The 23,276-nt window shown below is 41.5% G+C and overlaps 2 protein-coding genes across 10 annotated transcripts in view; one reads left to right on the forward strand and one right to left on the reverse strand.

Annotated features, from left to right (window-relative positions):
- Positions 1–577: 577 nt before the first annotated feature.
- Positions 578–22,716, forward strand: tmem160 (transmembrane protein 160). 2 transcript variants are annotated; one of them, XM_016670225.1, is made up of 6 exons: positions 578–925; positions 1,037–1,061; positions 3,212–3,304; positions 4,669–5,016; positions 22,192–22,195; positions 22,355–22,716. In XM_016670225.1, the coding sequence occupies exons 1-4, from the start codon at positions 692–694 to the stop codon at positions 4,992–4,994; spliced, it is 678 nt and encodes a 225-aa protein (XP_016525711.1). In that variant the 5' UTR covers positions 578–691; the 3' UTR covers positions 4,995–5,016; positions 22,192–22,195; positions 22,355–22,716. The 2 variants fall into 2 exon arrangements, with proteins under 2 accessions (XP_016525711.1, XP_007549500.1); XM_007549438.2 differs by lacking the exons at positions 22,192–22,195; positions 22,355–22,716 and having other exon boundaries at positions 4,669–5,964.
- The window catches only part of npas1 (neuronal PAS domain protein 1), a 91,166-nt gene continuing 79,589 nt past the window's right edge, over positions 11,700–23,276 (reverse strand). For 5 of the 8 annotated variants that reach the window (XM_016670218.1, XM_016670216.1, XM_016670217.1 and 2 more), the window contains 7 exons: positions 21,575–21,749; positions 21,310–21,425; positions 19,022–19,218; positions 18,649–18,755; positions 18,357–18,504; positions 16,291–16,403; positions 11,700–15,456 (listed from right to left, as the gene is read on the reverse strand). In XM_016670218.1, the coding sequence (XP_016525704.1) occupies positions 14,387–15,456; positions 16,291–16,403; positions 18,357–18,504; positions 18,649–18,755; positions 19,022–19,218; positions 21,310–21,425; positions 21,575–21,749 (1,926 nt within the window). In that variant the 3' untranslated portion in view covers positions 11,700–14,386. The remainder of the gene's footprint in view (positions 15,457–16,290; positions 16,404–18,356; positions 18,505–18,648; positions 18,756–19,021; positions 19,219–21,309; positions 21,426–21,574; positions 21,750–23,276) is intronic. The other 3 variants (XM_016670221.1, XM_016670220.1, XM_016670219.1) reach the window with 3 other exon arrangements.

Consider the following 23,276-nt stretch of genomic DNA (forward strand, 5'->3'; position numbering starts at 1 on the left):
TCATTTGTTGTCATTTGTTTATTAAATAGTTGCAGTTTCATGGCTGTTAAATTTGACTTTTATCACAGGCACAAGCAACAGAAATGATTGAATAGTTTTAAGATATAACCATAAATTCAATGAAACTATTAATGTTTTCCTCTGTGTGATCTGGGCTGCAAAAAGGCCTCATGCTAATACCCAAGTTACATAAATATGACACTACACATAAATGGATGTCACAGTGAAGCTGAAAATGTGGAGGTAGATATAAATAGATGGTTACGTTTGACTAGATCAGGGGTTAGGACTATGGAGCCTGACACTGGCTGAGTCCCTTGCTAGGTTATCATGTTTCATTATCCTGTACTCTGGTGCCCTCGTGTGGCTTAACCATGCAATTGCATTTTGTCCAGACATCGATTTCCCACAATTCTGAGACCAAGAAGACAAGCAGCAGCTCAAATTAAGGTAAGATATTACTTTGAAATATGTTTGGTCAAAAATAGTACTTAAATTCAACCTCCATATGATATATTTAAGTTTTTCATCTAACTTACCACCAGATGGCGCTGTGGTGATTTCCTCACCACGCTTACCAGAAGTGGTTCCGGGGTTGAGTCAGTTCAAAGGGCATGCAGAGGTCGTGTTGTGCTTTTCCTTCTTCTTTACATGTTTGTTTGTTTTTAAGCCAGCCGGTTCTGGTGATGTGATGGCTTTCCTGACTCTCTTCGTGAGAAGGCAGCTGCCGCAGGCCGTCAGCTACTTCGCTCGCGTAGTGGAGCTGGGCCGGCCCGGCCGCGGCGGCGGAGCCCCGCTGCGGAGGCTGCATGGCTCGGCGCGGCAGCGGGTCGGGGACAAGGGGCCGTGGGGCAAGAGCCAGCGGGGTCCGGAGCAGCCACTGCAGCAGTACCACCTCACAGACCTCGACAAGGCGGACGCTTTGGTAGGAATTTTAATTCAGAAGGAGAAATGCTGAGTTTTAAATCTTATATTTAGATTCTTTTGCTTCTAGCTTCAATGTGTCGATATGTTTGTGTTTTCTTATGTTTTGCAGATGCTAAGGAAGTCGCATGAAACAGGTATCTCATTCTTCTACACCCACACGCTGTTGCAGAACCTGAGTTTTTCCCAGAAATAACCTAAAATAGATACATCTGTGAAGCATTTTTCAGGTTTGAGCTTTTAACGATGCAGTTTCAGTTAGAAGTTCACTTAACACTTACCGGGTTCACACATATCACCTTAATTTAGGCCTTTTAACTATCAGTTTTATCAGTTCTTCTACCATTATTATATATATGGAACTCCTTTAGTAAAGTTGCTGAAACATTTTTGTTTTGTTTTGTTGTCATGAATGAGGTCTGGGTGTAATTCTGGGTAAATATTCTGATATCTGAGCACGCTTCTTGACAGAATTGTTAGGGTTTGTTCAAACTGATGGGTTTCTGAGTGAAGTCTACCCATTTTTAATGACTGCGATTGTAAGTATCCAAAACCCGTGTTGTGTGTGTTGTCCTGTTGGAACACCCTATTGTGTCAAAATTTCTCCCAGCTAGCTCTTTTTGTTTAGGTGAAACTCAATAATGTGGAGGTACTCGTTACTTCACCCACTTTAGTGAAATGGAAAACTGCCACTGGAGGCCAACTGTACCTTCAGCATGATACCACCACCGCCATGCTTGATAGTTGAAAACGTACTCCTCCATTTGAAAGCCTCACCTCGACTCCTCTAAACGTACAACTCGCCATTGTGTCCAACCAGACTGATCTCTGTGTGCTTTGTGCATTTTTCCTCTATCTCAGGAGGACAGTGTTGCTCAGATGTTTAACACATTTGGGTGCTTAAACAGAACAATTACGTAAAACGCACAACAAGACCGGTGTTTTGGTCTCACTTTATCTGCTGACTCCAATCCTGTTGGAATTATATGGAAAGTGTTTAATAGCCGTCTCATCTAAAGTTCAGATATTCAACAGGAATCACAATGACATCTGATCTCCTGGTTTCTTTGCATCTTTGCCAATTGTCCAGTATTAGCGGGAGTGTATGTGTTTAATTTTAAACACGTGATAATTATGGAAATTTCACAATAAATTAAAACTTCTGTCTACAAATCTCGCTTTTAGATCAGATATAATCTGATCTGCTGAATGTATTTAAAACATTGAAACCACATTTTAATACCATGATTAGTTGAATTGTGAAAAATTCATGATTTCTTTTTTAGCTTGTTGTGTTTTTATGTGCATTTATGAATCTTTCAATATATTTATTTCTATCTTGCGGTGTTTTTTTTTTGACTGTGTTGTCACTTTCCATTTCTTTTTCTGGAAGGATCAGGAAGATCTGAGTCTTTTTCTTTATCTTTCTCTTACTTTGGTTGCTGAGCATCTGCAGTTTAGTCAGAAATTCAGCTTAACTTGATGTGGAACTGGCTGTCGGTGTTCACATGTGTCGGGTTTCTATGCAGTCTGACAAGCTCAGGAAGAGCTGAATGAGTAGTGGGGGCAGGGAAGAAGCTTCCAGACTTTATCCTGTTTTCTGTTTGATTAACAAAAATCTGAATTTTCCAAAGAATGCATTAATATCTATTAAATATGGACCCTTTTTTATTTTATTTTCCATGAGTTTGACAAAGATATTGACTAGTTTGACTTATTTTTAGTTCCCCATAAAATTCAATACTTTTTGGGTAACCACATTTATTAACAAAACTGGAAAAAAATATTTAGGTAGAAATACTAGGACTGAACAATAAAATAGCTTTAAAACAGTAATATAGATTGAGTAGGGCCATAGTTGTGGAGCCATAAATGGACATTAGTTGAGATAAATTTAAATCTATTTATTGTTGAATAATTCTGTGTTATATGCATTGATCTAGGGCTTATTAACCTTACCAAATAACAACAACCCCACTACTAGAATAGACTGATCAGAGTTTTATATATGATTTATTGAACATACAGATGATTAAATTTAAAATCTGTAAAAAAAAAAATAAAAAATAACATCTAAAATTTGGGGTGTGTGTAGGAACTCTCTGTGTAAAACTTCAACGTTCTTGAGCTTTTCACTAACTTGTTTAAACTGTGGCCAGACCTACTTGGTGTGTGAAAGGAGCAGACTGTGTGTGTGTGTGTGTGTGTGTGTGTGTGTGTGTGTGTGTGTGTGTGTGTGTGTGTGAGATGCGCTGTCGGTCTGTAACGTCTCTTCGTGGTTTCGCAGGGTTCCTGTCGTGGTTCAGGAACGGCTTGCTGGCGACTGGGATTGGAGTCATCGCTTTTGTCCAGAGTGAAGTGGGACGGGAAGCGGGATACGGTACGAGTTTACTCAAGCTTAAATCGCAGAGTATTGAGGGAGTAGTAAAGAGAATAAAAAAGAAAGAGAAAAGCCTCTTTCCTCCCTACAGAGGCTGAACTGAACCACCATGGCTCACAGTCCAAACAGTGAGCTGGAAGGTTTAAACTCCCGTAACAGGAGGGACATCCAGAGAAGAGACTTTGCAACCTTAATTAGAGGAAAATGCAAAGCGAACGTGTTGTTTGGAGGCATTTTGCCCTGACGATGCTCGCTGTGCCACAAAACGGGAGACATCAAGTGGAGTCTTTCTACAAACTTGACACTTTTAAAAGACCAACACGTTTATCAGAGATTTAAAAATGGCCGTAAAACTTATGTATAGCCAAAGGTGACATATTTACCTCTCTAAATGACCTAAATTAGGCATAACTTTGATCACCAGAAGGCGGCAAAGTCCTTCTGACATGTTTTATATATGTTAAAATCGCATCACAAGCTCTAGTGGTAGCCTGTATATCCGCCATCTTGGCTGAATTTGAATTCCATGATCTGTAAGGCTGTAAAATGTTAATGTAAGGTGATAACTGTTTGGAAAAGTGAAGGGAACTAAGGAAGCGAAGGTAGGAAGGACACAAAGGAGGACAGAAGGAAACAAAGCAGAAAGAAATCAAGGAAAGAAAGCAAGACAGGAGAGAAGAAAGGACCTAAAGAATACGTATTTAGACGACGAGAAGGCTGGAAATACATTCATTCACACCTGAGTCACATTGTTGACTTTTCCAGATTATGTGGAAACCTTCATTTCTATTCCAGGAGTGGCAGTAATTGTATTTATTGTACTTTGTCTTAAGTTAAAATACATTTACTTGTCATTACATTCATTTCTATCTAATGTATTGCACAGTTAATCATGTTTATAGAAACTGAAGGTTGCTGTAGTGTTAAATTCTTCAAAACTAATAGATCTAACTGGGCTGCGGTTTATTAAAAATAAATAATTCCCTTCGAAAAATGTTGTTAATGAGAAAGAAAGAAAACAGCTTTTCTCTCTCTGCTGTAAAATCGATGGTGTTCAGATGAAACATTGTGTCAGATATTTGATGCAGCAGCTGGAGTTTTTGGTCTTCACAATTTCTCAAGGATTTCTGACTGAAATCATCAAGAGTGAAACGGAGTCAAGGCCTTGTGTTTTTTTTTTTAGTATTAATCACTGATGTGCGTTTCTGGGATTCAATATTACGTGCAGATCTTTTTTTTTTTTTTTTTAAATCATTCAACTATTTTTGATCCCTCATCATCGGTTTCAAAACCAACAAAAAAACCCCTTTGCAGACACTTCCTGAGTGACTCCAGTAACAGCATGCCGATGTGTTTCCGCGCAGCCTTCTTCATCCTGGGAGGCGTCTGCGTGTCGTTTGGCGGCGCGTCCTACATTGGCAGCCTCTTCGCCCTGCGGAGGCTGATGCTGCTGTCGGTGCCAGCTCTGCTGCTCCAGGGCACCGTGGTGGGCACCGCCGCCCTCTTCTGGCTCTGCGCCGTATCGCTGTACATCGGCCGCCTGGAGGTGGAGATCATCCACGAGGACGAGGAGGGGGACGGCGGGGAGGACGACGGAGAGTGCCGGCAGTGCCGCGAGAGGAGGGAGCAGCGAGGTCACAGAGGCTCCCAGGACAGTGAGGACAGTGGCAGCAAGGGCCAAAACAAATAGCGATCTTCCAGGAATGCTCAGTGTGTGTGTGTGTGTGTTTGTTTTGTTTTTTTTCTTGATGCTCTGATTCAGGATTTCTCTTTTTTGTATGTCTGTGCAAAATGCATATATGTTCATGTGCAGACTGTGAGCTTAAAAAATGCAAGCCTGTCATCTGTTGTTATAAAAAATTATTCATTCAGGTGAAGAAAAACTTTTAACTTTTTTTTAAAAAACATTTAAAGATGCTGAAAATTTTGTAAAATCTGTTTATTTGCTGAATAAACATGTTTTTTTTTCCCAAAAGCTCCTTTAGTTCATCTAAAAATGTTCATCTGTTTTTTTTTTGTTTTTTTTTTTTAATTTGATGCTTATGATTTACTTTTTGTGCCACTGTAGTCAGACGGTCTCCTCTCTTCTTTGCAGACTGTTTGTCTTATCAACGTGATCACTAGAATCAAGGCTGACCGTTCACTTTAAAAAAAAAGTCTTCAAAATAACAGGGAATGACAGTTGTTTTGTCTCAAAAGGTTTTTTTTAATTAATCTGAGAAAATGACACTGAGGGCTTAAGTTTAAAAAAATATATATTTTACCACTGCAAAAGCACTTTTGTCAAAGCCTTGATATTTTGTCAATATACTTCCTTAAAACTGTTTGGAAACAGGATATTTTTTCACAGTTCTCTCTGTGTTTATGTATTTTGTTCTGTATTTTATTTTTTTAAATCATGTATAGTACCAAACTATATCCAAAAACTCTTTAGAGTGAATCTTCTGTTTTCAGGTTATGTCTATAAGTTCAGTTTTAATGGACGCAAGGAGTTGATGCTGGTAATTATATTGAATTTGTTTGTGGAGATCGGGGGTTTACTATCGTTTACTTATGTGCACCACAGTGCATACAATTAATAAAACCAGAGGAAATCTGTAGTGACACCCAGCATCAGTGTTGGATTTTTTTCTGATAATAAATCCCCAGTGGGATATTCACATTTGAGGTATTAAGCCCTTCTTTTGAAACATGGTTGATTTCTTAGGTGATCAAAACCACACACTACGGCGGATCTCGCATTTTGTAAACCTTATTTATCAGCTATCTTGTCAAATATAAACCCTGATGTTAGTATGTCCAGCCTGGTCTATTGTAGCATTAACTAATGCTACATTAGCTAGTGTAGCATTGAGCTACATTAACTAATGTATTCATAATACTATAAAGTCATTTGTACAGCTGCTGTGACAAAAAACAAAGACTGGTGTAAAGCTTTATACCACTCCATGCTCTATTCTCTACTCAAAACAGTAAAAATAACTTTTCACAAGTGGAAAACTTTGTTGAATTACTGTTAGCTTAGCGTTAGCGACAGCAAACTTTGGTTTCACTTGAAGTGTCTAATAAGATAGATCCGGAGTAAACTGTAAAACTGCATACTGTTGCTGAAATAAGAACAAGTGTCACAAATGCTTTAAATTTTGTACTAAATTTAGTCAGTAGAGGTAAAGACGCGTAGAAATTATGAAAAGAGGTAGCTAGCTTTAGCTGCTACACTGTCAAATAAGAAAATGATCTAAATGTATTAAAGTGAGGTATTTTGTGCCAAATTGATCTAATCATATATGTAAAATATTAAAGAATAGATCTCCAATTGACCAAATATTTTTTGGATTACACTTTGATATGTCCTCACCCCCCCTCCTCCCCCTACATCTTCTAATTTGATATTCCTCCTGATTTTTTTTTTTTTTTTACAATCCAGAAACCTGGCTGACAAAACTGATGGCAGATTAGTCTATTACTAAAACAATTATACTGCTTTATATTTAATTAGTATAATTATTTAATTAACCTTCTTGATCACTGCACTCACATTTTGCTGCAGGGAAGCGGAGTGAATGCATTAGCGCTGCCCTCCTCCCCAGCACTGGCTTAATCCAGCCATTAACTCCACCAACAGACCTAAGCCTCTCTGAGAGTCTCGAGCATTCAGTCATTTCATCTTCTGTTTATTCAGGTAACTGCTTTTCTCATCCTTAAAAATAGGTATTTCCCAAGGTATTAAGGGCTGTTTGAAAACCCCCTGTCTCGCAGCCAGTTGAAGATTGCTGCTAAAATTCCAGCTTTTCTTTCTTTATTTCTTTCTCTCTTCTCGATTTAATTGCTTTTCTTTTGAGTTGCCCACAGTGAATCTAAATCAAACTTCTAAAAAGACCACAACTTTAGCATGCTTAGGTAATTGCAATTTTAATAAAGGTTAACGTTAGCTTTACCACTTGGGAACAGCAGGTACATGATGTGATGGATGTAAGTATCGTGCACATCCTTACTAAAGTGATAACATTTAGGTTTAGACTTTGAATGGGCCATTGCAAAACTTTAATTTTCCTTCGATGAAGCATTAATAGTCCAAAGTGTGATCCTGCCGTCACCATGTTCATATTTTTTGATTTGAAAGAGAAACTCCCTGTAAAAGAAAACAGTACAACAGGAAATTATTGTTGGAATTACAACACTACCAGTAACTCCTGCCAAACCTAAAAAAATCCATATCATTTAATCATGTGCATCTAATTTGATGTCATATGATGTGATGGTGTATTTTAAACCATTTTAAGTGAGAATAAATGTTGGAATATCTTGATTTATTCCTCAGCAGAAGCAGCATTTGCATTATATTCATATTATATTATCACTGAAAATGAAAGCTTCGCCAAAGACACGTAAACTTCTCGAGATGAGGTTTGAACAAGTTCTGCTTAAAATCAATGCATCGTAAGGGGCTGTCGTGTTTTTTTTTTTTCTTTTTGTTTTTTTAATTTTGCAAATGAGGCTGAAGATAATGGGTAAATGCAGAGTCAGTAGATGCTCCTGCTGCAGTGGGAGTCAAAAGATGTACAAACTGTGTTTTCTGTACATGCATAATTCTTATAATGAGCTCCTCATCTGCGCGCATGTATATGAGATGAAATGAGCAGCATGTGGCTGTGTGTGTGTGTGTGTGTGTGTGAGAGAGAGAGAGGGTGGGCTTTGTCTGTGATACCCATCTCTGACTGGGTTAGGGCAAAGGTTTGTGAAATCTCCCAGCCATCGACACACAGCGTTGCTGTTTAGACTCACCTCACCAGCTCCCTGTCTTCCTCTCCTTTCTCTCACCTATTCCCACCTCTGCTAAGTGTTTTCAGTGTTGCTGGATTTCACATTCGAGGTCCGACTGAAGGCTGTGCTGTGACCACCACCCTGATTCCTCTGCCGGCCCCTCCTCCTCAGATCCCTCCTCCATACCCTTTTCGCCTTGGACTTGTCTCTCCTCACGTCCGATCGCCCACCCTTCCTCCTCCTCCTCTCCCTTCTGCGGCTGCATCTGACTGCACAGGTCTGTTTGGCATGCAGGAGGCTCCTGAGGCCTGGCGCGTCTAAAGGGCAGGGTGCCCAGAGGCAGGAGATGCGGCCTCACTGACAAACACCATCTATCCGAGACCCTGAACAGCCGAACAACCGGCCGTGAGTCCCGGCCTCCTCATGCAATTTCCAAAAACCTCAATTTCACATTAACGGCCCCTCAGCCCTGAAAAGTTGGGTTCACCACCTTTGCTTTATTTCGAAAAAGCAGCCGGCTCGTCCGCTCTCAGGTGTTAAATATCATACACACGGATCAAAGGATCTGGCTTCAGACGGAGTGAAGTTTAAATTTGTCTGAGGAGAGGCTGGTTGGGGGAAAACGGTGACTAAGATGAAAACCTTACGAGTATATATATATATATATATATATATATATAAAAAAGAGGAAGAATGAAGGACAAGGAGTGTAACTCCCACGCAAGGCAGAAACTGTCTCCCCGCAATGCCTCGCTTTATTATTCCCTCTCATATTTTTACTTTTTCAAATGCATTTACATGTGCTGAGGTATTTCCCCCGGGAGCACGACTCTAATTCAGGGGGTAAGATAAGCCATCAAAGTTAGTGACAGAGAGGGCGTTCGGGTGACTCAATGACAGCCTGAGCTGAAGACGAGTCGGGGGGGAGGGGAAGGCTGTCATGACTTACGCTGGCGCGCGCGCACACACACACACACACACACACACACACGCAAACGGCACGCAACGGTTTCAGTTGCACAAACCACACCTTTTCCTCACTTTATAAAGACGCTATAAGACAAAGAGGAAAAGTTGCTTTGCAACCCGCCCCCCCCACCCACACACACACACACACACACACACACACACACACACATACAGTGCATACACTTCTGCACGTACAATGGCATTTTCTCCCCAACAACTGCTCTTGTTTAGTATGCGCTTCCTTTGGTCTTGAGGAGGAATGATCCTCACTCTAATGAACTAGGGCCTGCCACTTGAATGTAAAACAGGATTTAACCCGTCTTCAATGTCAGAGCCCCTCCCTGGGGCTGCTTCAGACAACACACACATAACGCATTCAGCAGGACGCATGCAAAGCGTGCGCGCGGCCGCACGCGCACGCATGCATACATTGCGACGCGTGCCTGCATATATAGTTTCTCATAAGTGAGACGCCTTTGTGTTCATTTCCAAACCAATTTGCGGCCGAGTGTTTCCTGCATCCGGAGCTCTCGGGCGATGCCCTGCCAGGGGGTTGCTCCCACCTGCTCCACATGCTGCCCTTTTATTAAGGATTTATATTGTTTTGTCCACTTTAGGGAAATAAAAAGATTGTCCACTTGGTCTTTTAATAATACACGGACATGCATATGGAGCAACACGAATATTCTCCGTATATACTTTTCTTCCCCCCTCCTGTTTGTTTGCATGTGTTGTTTTGTTTGCGCTTTCTCACATTTTGTTAACTAACTAAAAACCTCAAAGGAGATTTTATCAACTCGACGTCAAGCATAACTGGAAATGTCAGGAAAATGAGACATGGCTTCTTATAAATAGCAATGAGAAAAGTTTGGCGTGGATTTATGTTCAACTCCTTCCCCCCTTTACTCTGGTACCTTAAAATAAAATCTATTAAATAATCACCTTGAGAAGTCGGTTAATTAGTAAAGAGGGTCGGTGTGTGATACTCTCCGTATAAAAGCTGCTGTTCTGTGAAGGCCTTCATGATAAACTTTACTCTGATTGTAATTAATAAAGCAACAAGTTGATGCTTTTCTGTGAATTGAAAGCCAACATCATCAGTTTTTCACAAACTCTGTAGGAGATACAGCAAACAAGTGAACTAAGACTAAAATTAAACTTTCTGGTCTAAATTTAAATTGGTAAACTTCACTAAGTTATAGAAGATGGCAGCATCATGCTTTGGCAGAAACAGGATGTCTTTGACCTTAATCAAATTAAGAATTATTGGCAAGACTTGGAAACCAAACTTCATAAATGCTCTAAGCTTGAACTGCTATAAGAAGAAGAACTGATGAAAAAAAAAAGACTGTAGATGCTGAAAGCAAAAAGAAAATCACCCTAAAATACTCGCAGCTGTAATTTTGAGAATGGTTGTTCTACAAAATATAGTAAAAACATGGTGAATGCCAGTGTACACTAATTTATGTTTCATTTGTAATCGGAAAAATATACAATTTAAAAACCATGGAACAAATTCCCCTGCTCTTCATAATTATAAAATCTGTATCATGTGTTTTTGTTTGCCTGCCAACATCAAATCAAAGTGTAATATGGTCAAGGTTGTTACATAAAATGTGACAAATCTGAAAGAAAATAAATACTTTTAAGGGAGTGTAAATGTGCTAAAAAGCAGCGTCATATATCCTGTTAAACCCTTCATAAAGATGTGTGTTGAAAAATGACAAATTTGCAAAATGCGAATATGAATGAGGAACAAGCCATGCTTATCTCTAAAGTGTCTGCCAGGCTTTAATAAACTTCAGACTCTAATTAGGTTGAAATATGCACAGGAAGTGAAGAAAATACGACAAAATCTATACTTGTGCTCCTCTACTGGAATATTTTATTGTTATCGTCATCTGCATCATTTTTTTTTCTTTTTTTTTGCTCTTTACATTTGTTCATTTTCTTCGATGGTTGGCGGCTGACATATTCACAAACATGTGAGAAGGATAATGTTAGATTCACAGTGATGGGCATAGGGGTTAGCTTTTTTTTTTTTTTTTACTTTCTTTCCATCTTTTTTTGTTTTAAATTCGGCAACAACGAGAACAAAAGACCAAAACAAAAAGACACCCACACACACACACACACAAACAAACAAACACACACTCAGAACCGCATCCACACTCGCAGTTTTACACCGGTAAACATCTGAGAACAAGTGCGCTCCCACACTCGGCATGTGTGACGGCTACATCATATGCGTGTATTGCACACAGCAGAGAGAAGGTGTCTCCCTCCCCAAACATTGGACCGGGAGCATCAGGTTTGTGTGTGAACTAAATCCTCAGCGGAGACTAAACTATAATCTCATTGTGAAGGCGAAAGAAAAAAAAAAGCCCCCCAATATTCCAAGCTTTTGACATTTTTTTTCCCTGTGTTTTAGGTGCAAAAAGACCTCATTCCAAAGTGCTAAGAAACAATTTTTTAGTTCATACTTTTTTTTATATATATATAATTTACGGAGTACTTAATGCGTTAAGTACTGGACGCATTATTGCAGAGATTCTTTTTGTGAAAAATGTCAAACTTTAGGATTTTAATGTTTTCAAATTGCACACTCTTCGATCTCGAGCGTCGTCGTTTGGCACGAGCACAAATTGAAAAGTAGAAAATGCCTTTTTCTCGAACTTGAAAAGTATTTTAATTAGTAAAAAGCAAACTTTTTTGTTTTCTTGTTTTGCACTTTGAGCCACCCGCAACATTTATTGGCATCCTTGATAAAGATGTGTAAAGAGGCTTAAAATGAATTCATCTTCCGTTGCAGAAATGAAAAACTGGAAATTATCCTTTAGCATCCTGCTAACTGTACACGGTGGCAAGATGAGCAGCTCAGTTTTGTTTCAGGTAAACTTTTTAATCCTTGCTCTGACTGTGGGAAAGTTTAGGTGAGAAGCTTTTCCTTTTTTTTTTTTCCATTTCCCTGCTTTACTGAACATTCTCCTGTCTTTTCCCTTTTAGAAAGTAGCAAAGAGAAATTGGGTCTCAATGTTGCATTGTACGTTTAACCCAGGAATAGATTATAGATTATCGTTTAAAATGACTTAATCAGCGTGGGCCAGTGTGTAATTCTAACAGTTTTTAAACCACATTGTTCTTTTTTTAAACTTTCTTTTTCCATTTTGATGATCCAGCATTTACACGTCTTTTTATAGCACATGTACCTGATTAGCTCGTCTCTCTGGAGTTTTATGTAAATCTCCAAATCCCTTTCAGTAAAAGAGGAAAACTAACACTGCGGCGTCATAATTTACCTAATAATTTACATAAATCCCTTGCACATGTGGGTTGGTGTGAGAATACATAAAACACTGATTAATTGCCTAACCCTTTTAATTTTATGTAATCCACTGATACTTAAATTCTAGCTGTGGTATCCGCAAAATGTGTTGTTTCACTCCAATTTTGATACGTAAACTAAAGCAAACTGACCAGCTAAATTTAGTATTAGTATTCAGGTGCTTACTGCATAGGATATTCAACCATTTTTTCTCACTATGAAGCATTTATTCCACCTTTTTGTGACTCCAATTTCAGTATTTTAATATTAGTCATGTGTGACGATCGTTTAGTTTATGCAGAATGATGATTGTCCATTTTTCTCCACTTTCATGTGTAAATATTCTTGTGTGTATTAGCTGAATTTGTCATCCCTGTAACGGTGAGCAAAGTGTAGCAGCCTACTTTTCAGCCAGCTGATCAGCAGTGTGCAGCAACAGGAGTGTTCTTCTATTGAGCGCCCCAAACCCAACAGTCGCTTTGTGATCTTACACATTTCAAAAAAGGGGAGAAAGCGTTTTTGTTTGCTGCTTTTGTCGCATTTATTCTGTCGCCACTAATTGTGGCGAATGATAACTTCACAACGTCGGGCGTTTTGTATTTAATACTCTCTGAATATTAGCATTCAAATTAAAAGCAGGTATTTATTGCGGCTTTATATGCCGCTGCAATAAAAGATGACTTCACATGCACATCTTTACCGGAGATGCTAATTAACGCCGAGAGCCCCGTTTCCCTACTTTAATTTAAAACCCTATACCGAGTTGACAGTTTTGTTTTATCGACCCCAAATGGTCATATTTTAATGACCACAAGGGTCTATTTATCGACCTGTCTTTTTTTTTTTTTTAAAACACAAATACCGCCGCCCCTCCTCCCCCCTTCAGTGCTCTGTAGTCAGTCTGTATTATTAACGACCACTTCTGTTGTTTTTCTGTTTTAACAGGATCAAACATCCGAGTCACCAAGTGCATTGAGTTCACACCGGAACAAATTTCAGTAAGTGCTCATAAAAAACACAAGAGGTCCAGGTGACAAAAACACTTCTGTCCTGCACCACGTCCTCCTCTAAACATTCTCAGAAATATACTTTTTCAAAAAAAAAAAAACAGAAAAGAAAAGAAAAAAGAAAAATGGATGACAGTTCACATCCAATGAAACTATGTTAATTTGTCTGTTTGGAAACAAAGATCCTACATCAATGAATTAATGTTTAAAAAAAAAAACAATAAAAAGAAACGGTATGGCTTTCATACACAAACACAACCTCAGCTTCATAAAGGATATACTATAATTAACACTTAGTCAAACAAATTACCATCTTATATTCAAACGACAACTGTCTGTGATGCAGTTTTCCACTCTATATATAATACTGGAATGTCTGGGACCACGTTACTCACGGCTTTGTCCCAACACTGTGCTTTAAGTATGGCTGACTGATGAACACTCCTGTAATATCTTTCAGAGATCCGATATAAAACATCAAAAGGTCATCTCTATCTATATTAAGGGAAACCCAGTGGTAGAGATACTTTTATAATACTGCAATGATAAAAACATTTTACTCCAAACGTCTCTTTTCGTCCCCTCCCTGGCAAGAGTCCTCCTCCTCCTCCTACTGGTTTAACTGGAGTAAAAGTGACATGGATGTAAGCTGAGGGTCTTCGTGGTTTCGTTCGTAGCTATGTACAGTATGGCTTCTCCAAAGTGGAAGAGACACAGAAAGCAACGCGGTCGTCTAGAGAAGGACAGAGCAGAGTTCTGTACTGTTGCGGAAATGAGACGTCTTCAGGGACAGCCAATCAAAAGTGTCCGTGTTCGGTTTTCTCTCAGAGCTGCTGTCACTGGTTCACCGTAGATTTTTGTATCGCGTTCTTCAAGACTGCAGTTACTCAGCTCATTGTCCAATTAGTAACGTCCTCAGAGGCCATTTCTGTCTTTCATGCCCTTTCGCAGTGTCTCTTGGTCTGTCATGTCACTTCATTTTTGATTTTCTCCTCTCTCCTTCTCCCCCGGTGAGGCTCAGTCTTCCTCCGTGCCCGCGGCCCCCCTCAGTCCGTTCATACAGAAAGGCAGGCCGGAAGAGAAGGGGCTGTCAGACGGTGAGAAACCGCTGAAGGGTGGCAGCCCGGCCAGCCGCTGTAAGTGCGGGAAGAAGGTCGGTGGGGGTCCCTTGTGGTGGTCCGAGCGTAGCTGCAGGCTGTCGCCGTGGCCCCCGCCGTGGTGGTGGGAGGGGGGCAGCTCCGGTGGAGCGTAGCGGATGGTGCTGGGGGCGTAGAGGCTCTGAGGGCCCTGCGGGCCGAGGGCAAGGGGGTGGAAGAGGACCCGTCCCGCCGCGCCGCCCGCCAGTCTTTGGAGCAGCTCGAAGTCGGGGCCGTTTCCGGTGCCGCCGGCCGCGGCGCTGCGGCTCACTATCCCGGAGACGGCCCTGTCCTCACGGGGCTGTGGGGAAGACACGGACATGGCGGGGGACAGGGCGGGGGACGGAGGGGTGAACAGGCCCTTTGGCGGCGCCTCGCTGCTGGACGAGGAGTCCGGGATCGGGGTGGTGGGGCTGTCGCCGTTCAGGCTGCTGGACGGCGTGTGTGCGTGCGTCGGCTGGGGCTGAGAGGCGTGCGTGTGGGACCCCCAGCGCCCTCCGGTGGACAGGACTTCGTGTTCAGTCTTGATGGTGGGACTTTGCGGCAGGGTGGACGGCGCCACCACGTTCTTCAGCTGCTGGATGACGGCCCGGCCGTTGTGCACCCGGCCCACTCTGTCACCTCCCGTCGGGGCGTCCCCTCCTCTGCCCTGCTTGCCCCCTCCCCCGCTGTCTTCCTGCTTCAGTCTGTCGCTGTCGCCCCCCTGCTCCCACTCCGGCTCTTCCTCCTCCTCGCCCTCGCTTTCGCTTGCGAGGTCTGAGGAGGCCGACACCACTTCCTCCGTGTGTCGGAGCTCCTCCAGGCGACGGCGGCTCTCCGGAGGCGCTCCCTCGTGGTCGGACCTCAGCAGGCGCTTCCTCCTTTCCTCTGATTGGACGACGGGGGCAGCGAATTTCTCTCTACCTTTGCTGTCAGGGTCACTCTTTCCGACTGTCTTCACCGGTGGTTGACCTGAGCAGGAAAAGAAATTTCGATGAAGAGAGGAGGCACTTCACAGAGTCAGATGGGTTGAAGCTGCCATCAGATATGTCCAGAATGTCCCTGCACACATCATTCCTGTCCCTGCTGAAGAAATAGATCCCCACATCATGACGCTGCCACTTCCATGCGCCAAGCTGACTATGCTTATTAAAGTGTTGAGCTCATCGTTCAAACTACTTTTGAGTGCAACGCTGCTGACAATGTTGTCAAAGGCTTAACTGAGAAATGTTATCATGCTGAAGGCGGAGTGTCAGAAAGAGCAGGAGCTTCTTAAAGAGAGAGAGGCCCAATTTCAAAAGTGCTAAATTGCGAAGTCAAATGTTTGGCAGCATTTTTATAACAACTGAAGATAAGATTGTTAATTGATTGTGCGCTTTGAAATGCCTTCCTGCTGAAAATGTGCTATATAAATAAAATTGTCTTAAATAAGTAAAAAAAATGACCTATAAAATGGCACTATGTGCCTGGAATATACATAGGACCTCTGAAGAAGAATTTTCTTCTTCACATTGTATGTAAACAAACAGGGTGTGGCATCAGATTTTAGCAGTTCCTGGATTCTGGATTTGATTTTCAGTGGTATAAGACGGAGGCTGAATACAAATGCATGCCGTCTTTTCAGACTTATTTCCTTCCCACGTCACAAATTTGTACTATGTATTTGCTTCTCTGTCACATAAAATTCCATTGAAACTCCTTGACATTTGTGGCTGTAACGTGACAAATAGCTAGAACGCTCAAAAGTGTGAATACTTTTGAAGGGAAGTGGTATTTTCCACACGCATGACAAGTAATGTGCACCACCTCGGGCCTGCGGGGAGCCGTCGGTGGGGGACGAGCTGACTCGGAGTCTCTCCGCTCTTATGCTCTCCGGTAGCTGCAGCAGATCCAAGGGCGTGTCGGGCATCTCAGTTCGACTGGATGGAAAGAGAGGAGAGAGAGAGACGAACAAATGATCAACCACTTAAATCCACTTACGTAGGAAAAAAAAAAAAAAGGCAGCAGCACTACTTTGAGTGAATACTTAGAGACAGGAACAACATATAATCAGGCAAATAACAGCCTCCAATAGCCAAACTACCTCAGCTGCTTCTAACCTCTGCCTAACACACCCCCGGCCCCTTAAACAGTCCTTAATAAACAAACATACGCATCGCCACGCACACAAAAACGCACACGGTGTCCCATTTAGCAGCCCACCTATACAAAGTTAAGCTCCGACAAGGAGGGGAGGCTGTTCGAGAAGTTAATGAGCTCTTGTAATTACAACACTAATTAACTAAAACACCATTCAGACCTAAAATTCTGACATCCATTTGTACTAATTATATAGCTTTAGTCTAATTAGCATTGAAATTCAGCCTACTCCTCTTGTTTTTGTCTGACTGCCTCGCTGTAGAGCCAGCATTTAGCTACTCTGGATGCGCTTGTGTGTATGTATGAAATACATTAAGACATAACCAAGAGTAATACAACATTTACAAGGTAATTTATATTTAAAAACAAGGTGAAGACATTTGAAATGTTGCGTTTCAGCCTAAAAGCTTTTCAATAGGATCATATCTGCTAATTCAGAGCAACAGATCTGAATAACAAGAAGGCATTGTTATATTGCTGCATACTAATAATGTTGGATCACACCACAGAAACTACCAGGACACCTTACTGACTGATTCAAAGTAACTTTTAAAATGATCTTTTCTGTATTTTTAAAACGTAGCTTTTGAAAGAAGAAATGATTCGGTAGCCCACTTTATCCATACATGGAGAAAACATGAAACAGTGATGAAACTCCCCTGGACAGAAAGCACCAAAAATGGCAGCAAAACTGTGACAAAAGGAACAACATATAAAGAGTAAAGTTTAGACTGGGACAAGGAAAAATCCAGCCTGACTTGGCCTGAGCCTGTAGGCATTGTATCGGAACCTGATCCTATAAATTTAATTATAGGCCAGAGCCCCAAGTAGAAGCGACATATTATTTTAATTACATTTTAGTTTATAGAGCAGAGTCTTAGTAAGCAGTATAACTTCTCCTGTTTTTAGATTTGTTTAAAAATCTTCCTGCTCCATTTTGCCACTTGTTGTAGCCACCGGGTGAGTCAAGTGCAAATCATCTGGGATGTGTGCTTGATAGGAGCGGAGCTGCGTGTGCATCGCACAATACGCTGCGCTTGTTACAGTCTAATGAACTTCTGCACCCGTCTTTGTTTATTCAACACGGTAAGCTGCCTACTCCTCTATATAGAATAGAACAAGTAGATTAACAAAGTTTCATATTGTGCATTCTCGTTTAGTTTTCTCTGTGATCTACGTATTGCAGACTTTTTAAAAGCAGCACAGATGCAAGCAGACCCAATGATCAAGCAGATAACTTTAGTCTGACCAGGCCCGAATTTTGTGCCAGTATCACAATTAAACAATGATAAAAAGACTGATGTAAAGGGCTATCTCACATTTGCTAGAGAGCATCTTCATAATTAACAAGACCTTTGGGAAAATATTCTGTGGACTGAAGAAACAAAAGGGAGAACTTGGAAAAAGACCCATAAATTTCTGGTTTCTCCAACACTTTGCCCTTTCTCTCTCTCTCCTCGTCAGGTATCCTTAAAAATAATGAAAGCACTTATATTTCTCAGTCGGGCTTTATTTCAACAGTTTGTGTTAAGGCTGTCAGAATTAACAAGCTCAGAAATAATATGCTTTGAAGTCAGTACTTTCTCAGTGACCTCCAAATCTCCACCAATAATCCCTGCATGTTTCATCACCTATTCTCTCCCCCCTAGACCCCGAAAGGATTTCTTCACACGGGCAAAATATTGTCCGCATGTAACAAACAGCTTTATCTGATAAGCAGCTATGGGACCGACCTCAGGACGTAGTTCACCCAGATGACGTTGCGCTCATGGGGGGCTTTGTGATTGATGGAGACGGTGGCAGTGGACTGGATCCACAGGTAGCCTCCTCTCCTCTGAAGCCAGCGGTAGTAGCCCGTCACCACCTGGCCTTTCCTCAGCACTGACGGTGAGAAAGAAGAAGTTGGTTAGTTCAGAAACGTGGCAGCAGAGGGCGCCTTGCACAACCAGACAACGCACACCTACGGCATCTCGATATCACTAGTGAGAGAAGCTGTCTGCATGTGGAAATGTGTGTGAGACTCACGGTCCTCGTGGCTCTGCCGGATATTTTCCAGATCTTCCACATGGACGAAATGATAACAGGTATGTCCCACCACTTCCGCTGGGGTCAGATCCATATACTCTGAGATCCTGTGGAGCAATGGATGAAAAAAAACAAACAAAAAAAAAAAACAAAACAAAGAAAAAAAAAACTAATTTGTCAACTAAACAGAAGCAGATGTATTTTCTAAAAACCACCAGCTGGCTGGGGATTCTGCCAGCCGCTCATGAAAAAACATGAATGTGGGCACACTCCAGAAAGAAAAAAACTACGTAAAACAAAAATCCACACATTGGACAAACGTGCGGTGGCGCTTAGTGTCCGCACAAAAATTCATGATAATAAAATAAGCTACCTGTTTTCACAATATGTGACCTGCAAGTCCATGTTCACTCGGAAGACAAACATGTTGCTCTCCATGCGGACCTCGTTGAGCGTGGAGGGCGGGAGCGTATGCGCGAGAGCCACCAGGCCCATGGGGCGACGGACCGAGCGCGTGGAACCCGGGACGAGTGCGGGCCGGCAGCGGATCCGACCGGTCACGTGGATGACCTGACAAGCAGAGAGCGCGGTCCTTAAAAACAGAGCCACACTAACGCATCGACACATCCAAGTGGAGATCGAACTGAATAATTGGACGGGGTGAACGCTGTAAACAAAATACCAAAACAAGAACGGAGCTGGTGTCTGACATTACAGCTGCGGGAGCGGTGGACTCTGCGAGGTGAGCTGGTTTAGTGTGTGATAAGGTCAGAGCCATGAAACGAGACTGCTGTGAAACTCTGGGCAGCAAGAGACAACATCTAGAGATTTTGATCCAACCGAAAATAGGTAAACATAATATTGGTGGAAGTTAATCCGTGCTGTGACCAAATAAACATTCTGTACAATATTTAAACATCAAATGTCAATAGTACCAGTTTTACCTGCTGCTTGTGATTGTAATTTGTATTGGCTAAAGGTAACTTTTATTGAAATTAAACTTTTACGAGGTAAAAATTTTATCAACGTAACTGTACTTTTGCTTGACAACAATATTTTTATGCTTTTTCCATCTCTGCTGTTTATTCTCTGGATTCTCTGAGATTGCCTGAAGTAAAACGTTCATGGATTTTGTAGTGTCAGAGTATAGTTTTATGAAAATGCACAAGATTATCTTCCTGTTTCGATTTAAAACAGAAAAATGTTTTCCTATTTTTGTTAAGATAAAGTGACCTAATAATAATTATAATTATAAGAAAAGTTGTCCATAACATTTGCTTGAACATTAATTATTTGAATAAATAAACAGAAAAGATGCTCATCACAGTGTAAACTAAAAAGTGTGATGGGCAATGCTTTTTTAATTTTTTTACAACTTGACAGTTTTCCCCCCAAATAAATATTTCCAAAAAGACAAATTTGAATTTAAAAGGGAGGGAAATCTGTCGTTGCCTTCTTTCAGCCAGCTGAGCAGTTGTGTGCAGCAACAGGTAGGACAGAAGAAGCTGGATTATAAGGTCTGTGCTACTCATTTCACCCTAAGACTGTTGATTAGCATTCATTTATTGTGTCATAGATGGCTTTACTTTTGAAAGGATGCCACAGGATGTTTGGCACCAAGTTTGGCACCAGCCTTCTGTAATTATCTCGTAGTTATGGGACAGTAGGACAAAAAATATATCTGTCATTACGAAGTCGTCTTTTCCTTAATCAGGGGAAACAAGCTGTCATATTTCATAATACTCAAAAGGTCAAACGAAGATGAGAACCAAATAAATGCAACTAGTGTGTTCCACATTTTATCCGTAGGATAGTTTTCTGGCTTATTTTGTCACGCGAACAAAATAAATGCAACTAGGCTGAAAATAATAAACTATTAAGTTAAATTATGCAAACTGTGTGAGCATTTTATGACTGTCAATGCATTTTTTCCACAACTGAGTAAGCTGGGTGTGAAATTATTGTAGGTACAAAACGCAATTAGGACAGGACAAAATGGCAACTCATGGGTAAAAATGAGAGCACGAATTGTTGAGGGGGCAAAGTTACCCAGGGGCCTCTATGCTCCATATAGCTGAAGAAAATGCTACGGATGCTGAAAAAAACAAACAAACAAAAAAAAAAAAAACAACACACATTGCCAGAGATTGGCTCTGATCTGCAGGTTGAACAATGACAAATCAAAATTCATCTCCTGAGTTATAGAAAGCATAAAAACTAAGATCTCTGACTATTTTCAGTCTAAAACCACTTTGACCAACAGGATGCACATCAAGTTTATTAAAGAAAAGAGATAAAGGTTATGGACATGTCCTTTAATCTATGATAAGCTTTAATGCAAAAATGTGGCTGCTTGTAATTTAATCTTGAATACAATACTAACACCTATCAGATAACCTGCAGCATTTGCTTTTTGTTTTTTACTTGTTATAATCCTTGAAAATATCAGAATTGGTAAATCGGCAGATGGCAAATCAAACAAAATAAAAAATAAAACTGGAAATCTGTAACCAGTCAAGAAAATCCAGATTGTTCAAAAACTCTGGTAATAACAGCACTTCCTCTATTTCAGCCAACAGGCACGTCATGAACTGTCTGAAACTGTACCCCCTACCTACTGAATAAATATCTTCAGATTATGGTGAATTCCTCCGTAGCTACCTTGTATCCAGAGGATTTGACATGCAGGCCTCTTTTGGTGAGTGTGGACTTCATCCGGATGAAAAAGCCACGTTCTGGAGGATCGTCAGCAGCAGAATGAGGACTGGAGGGACCTGCTGTCAGAGATAAAAAAAATACCATTTTAACGACTGATAAACAAAGAAAGAAAAAAAAAATACCACCGCTCTATTACGTGGCGAGAGACTGTGCTTAGGGAAACGGCAAAAATCTAAATTTAGCTGCTTATTACGGGGACAAAAAGTACCAGGCTCAGGGGTACCGGCTAGTGAAGAGGTGGAGGCGGCGCTGGAGGCGCTGTCGGGGGCCATGTGGCAGCCGGCTTCGGCCCGCAGATGCGGCTTGATCCCCAGCCGCTCGGCCATCTCCACATGGTCCGCCGGGTGGATGTAGTCGAACACGCTGCTGCCGGTCAGCTCCACCTGAACGGAGGCACAGCCACCCATCAGAGTCCAACGCTTAGAGCACAAACACCTACGCGTCTGCAGGTACAGCTCTCACACACACACACACACACACACACATGGGTAGGGGGGGGAAAAAAATCAATATATGTTATGACAGGAAAATGAAAGCACCGCTCTGGGTTACTACTCAACAAGGAATGAGGAGGTTGTAAGACATCCCCCCACCCATCTTACACACACACGCACACAGACACACACACACTAACACAATCCAGCCTCAGAGGGCTATGTCACTACAGTGGTACACAAATAAAACCCGGAGAGATAAAAATCAATTGTATTTGTTGATTAAATACAGGTGAACTCCAACTATCTCAAAAGGTCACATTACTATTCTTCCTATTGTGTCCCTCCCTGCTCCTTCTTTCAGTTACGGTCTTCGCCAGCCGGCATAAAGAGTGGTGCAACAGCTCCATACGATGCTATCATCATAATACATCACAGTCGCATCTCTAATCATTTAAAGGTAATAATGGTGCTGCTGTTGCATGGCATCCATAAAAGCTGCACAATCTAAGATGCTGTGATTCCATCTGAAGGTGTATAAATGAGTGTGCAAGTGTGTGTGTGTGTGTGTGTGTTTGTGTGTGAGAAAGAGAGAGAAGGAAACAATATCGGGGTGTAAAGGCCTTCTATTATGGTATGCAGCTTCTGTTACATCTGTGAATGTTTGTGTGTTTCCGCAACGTGTGTGTCTGTGTGGCAAAGCCATTCCATCTGATAAAACCCACGGCCACAGCAGCCTCACACCCTTGTCTGTAGGACACAGCCATTTATTACCGGATTAGAGCCATTTACTGCAGGCTTTATGGGAGCTTCAGCTGGTCCTCAAGGACATCACAGCCAAGGAAGAGCGGAAGAAGAGTAAAGAAGGAGGGAGCGGAGGAACGAGGGCGAAGGAGGGCGAGAAGGAAACCCCATCAGAGAGAGCGGGGATGGGAGAAAAGGGCTGGACTTTTATTTTTTTTAATCCCAAATAAAAGAGCTGCCAAAGGTCCCATGGAACTTCACAGAATCCAATCTATGAATTCGTGTGTTTTTGTAGAAAATGGTGTGACCGTGTCTAAATCTGAATATGGAGGCTAAGTTGCTGAAGTTGGTCAAAACATATGTTTTCATTGAGGGGGGAAATTTATCACCTGCATGACTACAGGAGCATCAACACAGATTCTGCTTCTTTTCTCTCTAAAGAAACATCTGCAATCACAAACTGTTTAGACTAAGAGTAACTGGATCAAACCTCCGCAAAACGAAAGAGAAGTTTGACGAGACGGCCAGAATCTCTTATAAAATCAAACGAACAAGTTCAGTTCCCTGTCACAGATGTGGAGATGGAGATCATAAATTGGTCTAAAACTCTTGCCAAACACGCATACATTTATCCCCCAAAACTCGTGTACTTTGTTCCTTGGTCTGTTTGTTCTATAATGCAGTGACAGATCTCTGAGATCGTCACCAAACTGCAGGATTTCCACAGAGATC

This window comes from Poecilia formosa, unplaced genomic scaffold (assembly GCF_000485575.1).
Source record: "Poecilia formosa unplaced genomic scaffold, Poecilia_formosa-5.1.2 Scaffold31, whole genome shotgun sequence".
Lineage (NCBI taxonomy): Eukaryota > Metazoa > Chordata > Actinopteri > Cyprinodontiformes > Poeciliidae > Poecilia > Poecilia formosa.